This window comes from Propithecus coquereli, unplaced genomic scaffold, assembly GCF_000956105.1.
Source record: "Propithecus coquereli isolate 6110/MARCELLA unplaced genomic scaffold, Pcoq_1.0 Scaffold54, whole genome shotgun sequence".
Lineage (NCBI taxonomy): Eukaryota > Metazoa > Chordata > Mammalia > Primates > Indriidae > Propithecus > Propithecus coquereli.
In genome coordinates, this window is record NW_012151285.1 from 5,277,314 (window position 1) to 5,280,575 (window position 3,262).

General features: G+C 39.8%; 1 protein-coding gene across 4 annotated transcripts in view; it reads left to right on the forward strand.

Moving 5' to 3' along the window:
- The window catches only part of GRIK1 (glutamate receptor, ionotropic, kainate 1), a 454,613-nt gene that overhangs the window by 299,964 nt on the left and 151,387 nt on the right, over positions 1–3,262 (forward strand). For all 4 annotated transcript variants that reach the window (XM_012657351.1, XM_012657350.1, XM_012657352.1 and 1 more), the window contains one exon: positions 411–592. In XM_012657351.1, the coding sequence (XP_012512805.1) occupies positions 411–592 (182 nt within the window). The remainder of the gene's footprint in view (positions 1–410; positions 593–3,262) is intronic.

The window sequence follows — 3,262 nt, forward strand, 5'->3', positions numbered from 1 at the left end:
GGGAAAACTTCGTATTCTATCAGCTTTTTAAGTGAGCAACTGTTATCTATTTCACTGGATACTTTTGGAAACTTCAAGCAACTTTTTATTCACAAAAGTTTTACAGTTGCAGATTTGATTTGTTAAAGATTCGAGGTGGTGGCTGAAAGCTGGAGAGAATGATTGCATTCTAAATAAATGTAATGTGCTCTTGGGAAAATTGTGCTTCCAAGCCACATATACCCACAAAGGGAAAATAGTATAATCCACCACAGAAAGAGGAATGACAAATGGGAAGTCAATAGTGTAACCTTTAAGAATGTGGCCACTTGATACATTTTGGGGATAATATGAGTTTGACTGTAAATGGCAATAAACAATAGTCTTTCTACAGAACAGTATCTGTTGCATGATTGGATGTCATTTTCTAGGTCTAATTCGTCTGCAAGAGCTCATCAAAGCTCCCTCCAGATATAACATTAAAATCAAAATCCGCCAGCTGCCCTCTGGGAATAAAGATGCCAAGCCTTTACTCAAGGAGATGAAGAAGGGCAAGGAGTTCTATGTGATATTTGATTGTTCACATGAAACAGCCGCTGAAATCCTTAAGCAGGTAAGAGGGCTGGGGAGGAGGTGGAAGTGCAGGGGAAATGCTATTTTCTCTTTCTCAAAAATGCCTTCTGGTTTTCACTTTGTGCAGAGTGCCAAAATGGCGGCAGTCCAGTTTAGGCTAACGATTACAATGTTCAGACCCCTTTTAAAGAGCCAAGGGTTCAGGGAGTTCATGTGGCTTCATTGAGGCCATCCGTTGGTGTTTAGTTGTAGACGTGTGTTTCTGCATGTGTATTGGGTGGTATATAGATCCTGCCAGCAGAAGATGAGAGGAAAAAGATATCATTTCAAGGTGATTAAATCTCTGTCCTTTTTTAATGTCTCTTGAAAAGACTGGGCCAGTTTTCATTTACATCATACCTGACTTGTCCTAAATCCATCTTTCTCATGGCAAGACCTCTTTTGTTAAATATTCAGGACTCCACACACAGTAAAAAGGCAGACTGGGACTTTTCACAGCAAAGTTGCTTCTCTCTTCCAATTTATTGTAGACAAAGAGCTGTTATGCATTAATCTCCACAGATAATGTGGGTGGAAACACTTGGTAAATTGTGAAATCCTACATAAATGAAAGATGTTAGTAATGTTCAGAATAATAACAACAACAATAGAGTAATAATTTCTGAGCACTTGGTCTTATACTTAAGAAAGAAAATTCAGAATTAGGAAAAGATAAAGCATAGACTAGTGGTTCTCAACCCTGAGTGATTTTGCCTGCAGGGACATGTGGCACTGTCTGGAGACATTTTGGGGTGTCACATTTGAGATGGGGAAAATCTTGAGCAACTAGTAGGTAGTGGCCAGGGATACTTTAAACATCTGGGAAGACTAGCCAGATGTTTAAAATAGAAGTATTAATAAAAGATCAAGCGGATTGAACTTGAGGGAAAGTCATAAAAAGTAGCCAGGTCATATTTGCGCAGACTACCAGGCACCTCTTTCTATGTAAGTGGTTATTGTGGCAAAAGGCAATGTTTTTTATCTAAAATAACACAAGCTGTTATTGCACTCCTTCATTTAAAAGGTCTGGGGCGGCTATCTTGTTGATTGATAATGGGCAGTGATTTCACAAATAGAATGCAGAACTGTGGATTCTTGGGTCTCTAGAAAGAGCTCTCTTTAAATAGTCATCTCTCTTAACTCTCCAGCGTTCTATCTCATACTTGCAGAGCATCTCTCTGCAGCCATTGAGCTCAGAATTAGGTTTTCAATTGCACTGAAAGTAGACAATCAAAAAAGTCAACCAGATGTCTCTATTATCCACTGGATGATTACACTAAAAAAAAATCTATTTAGAATCATAAAACATATTTAAAGTTGCAGTGGAAAGCAATCACAGACATCTCCATATCTAATAGTCACACTTTGCAAGAGGTGAAATGACTTTGCCAGAGGCACACATACAGTGTTTTCTCCACCGAGATGCTGCCTCTCCAGTTAGGCAGAAGAGTGTCTGTTACTTACTTCTAGACTATAGTTGCATTAACAAATCTTTAGATGTTAAAATTATCCCTCAGTAAAGGAAGCAAACATGTCTCAGTGATGTCAACAACTAAAGAATTTTGAAGCTGAATAAATACAATCAGGAGCCCTTTATCTTAAGGCTTCGCTTGAGAATTTTAAGATAGTTCATTAAAGTGTGTAATGGAGTATGGGTTAGAACTGAGAAAAACACCCAGATTTTATGTGTAGCATAAATGCAAAGAAGCATCCCTTCCCGGGAGCCTTTTGTAATAGAGGTTGAGTGCTTCTGTTACATTTGAGAGCATGATTTCCTGAAGAGACTTCTCTTTGCTAGATACCCATTTTGCTCACATAACTGGCCACATCTTTCTCAAAAGGCAGGCCTGGAATAGGCAAGAGAAGTGCATAGTGGGCGTGGGAAAGGGCTGCTATACTTTCTCCTCTGTTTCAATAAATGTGCATTTAAACTTTCTTTGACAGAAGTAGCTCTTTCCTGGTAGCCTAGGGATTACATCATTCAAAGGACAATAAAAACAAAAGCAAATACAAAATATCTAATAGCAGCATGCCCAAGAAATGTCTGGTGGGGGAAAGGGCAGTAGAATTAGTTCAGGTTTGGGCCAGCCATGTACACAGACACTTTTCTTTCTCTGTCTTACAATGTTTTATCCTGTGTTTACTTTTCCTAATTATTTTAGTGGTAATATTGGCTGCGAGGCTTGGAAGAAGGGACAAAAGAGATTGTTTACCCAGTTTTTGTGCTAGACTAATGATCTGCAAAGATTTTGGAGGGAAGAACGCTTGTTAAAAGGTCCCAGCATGAAATCCCTACCATATTGCACGGGAAAGCATAATTGCTCTTTTTGAAATCACAGCGGAGAACCCAACTTAGCTTAATGGCGATCATTTGGACCTCCAGAGGCTGTTGTGCTTGAAATGACCTCAGTACTTTCTCCTGTGGTCCAAATGAGACCCAAGCACTCTATGTGATCAACTTAACTTGCTCCATTAGCCCGGGGCAATAACCTGTAGAAACAGAGACAGCGACCTTGCCTGCAGAGCTGCCAGTGATTCCCTAGGGTGGCTGACTCAGGAGTTCTGGATCCTTATTCTTGCCACTCAATCAATCTTCCTACCTGAGTAAAGGAAAGGAAGTGAGGAGACTTATCTCTCTTACTGAGGGTCTTATCAGGTGCCAATGAAGGTG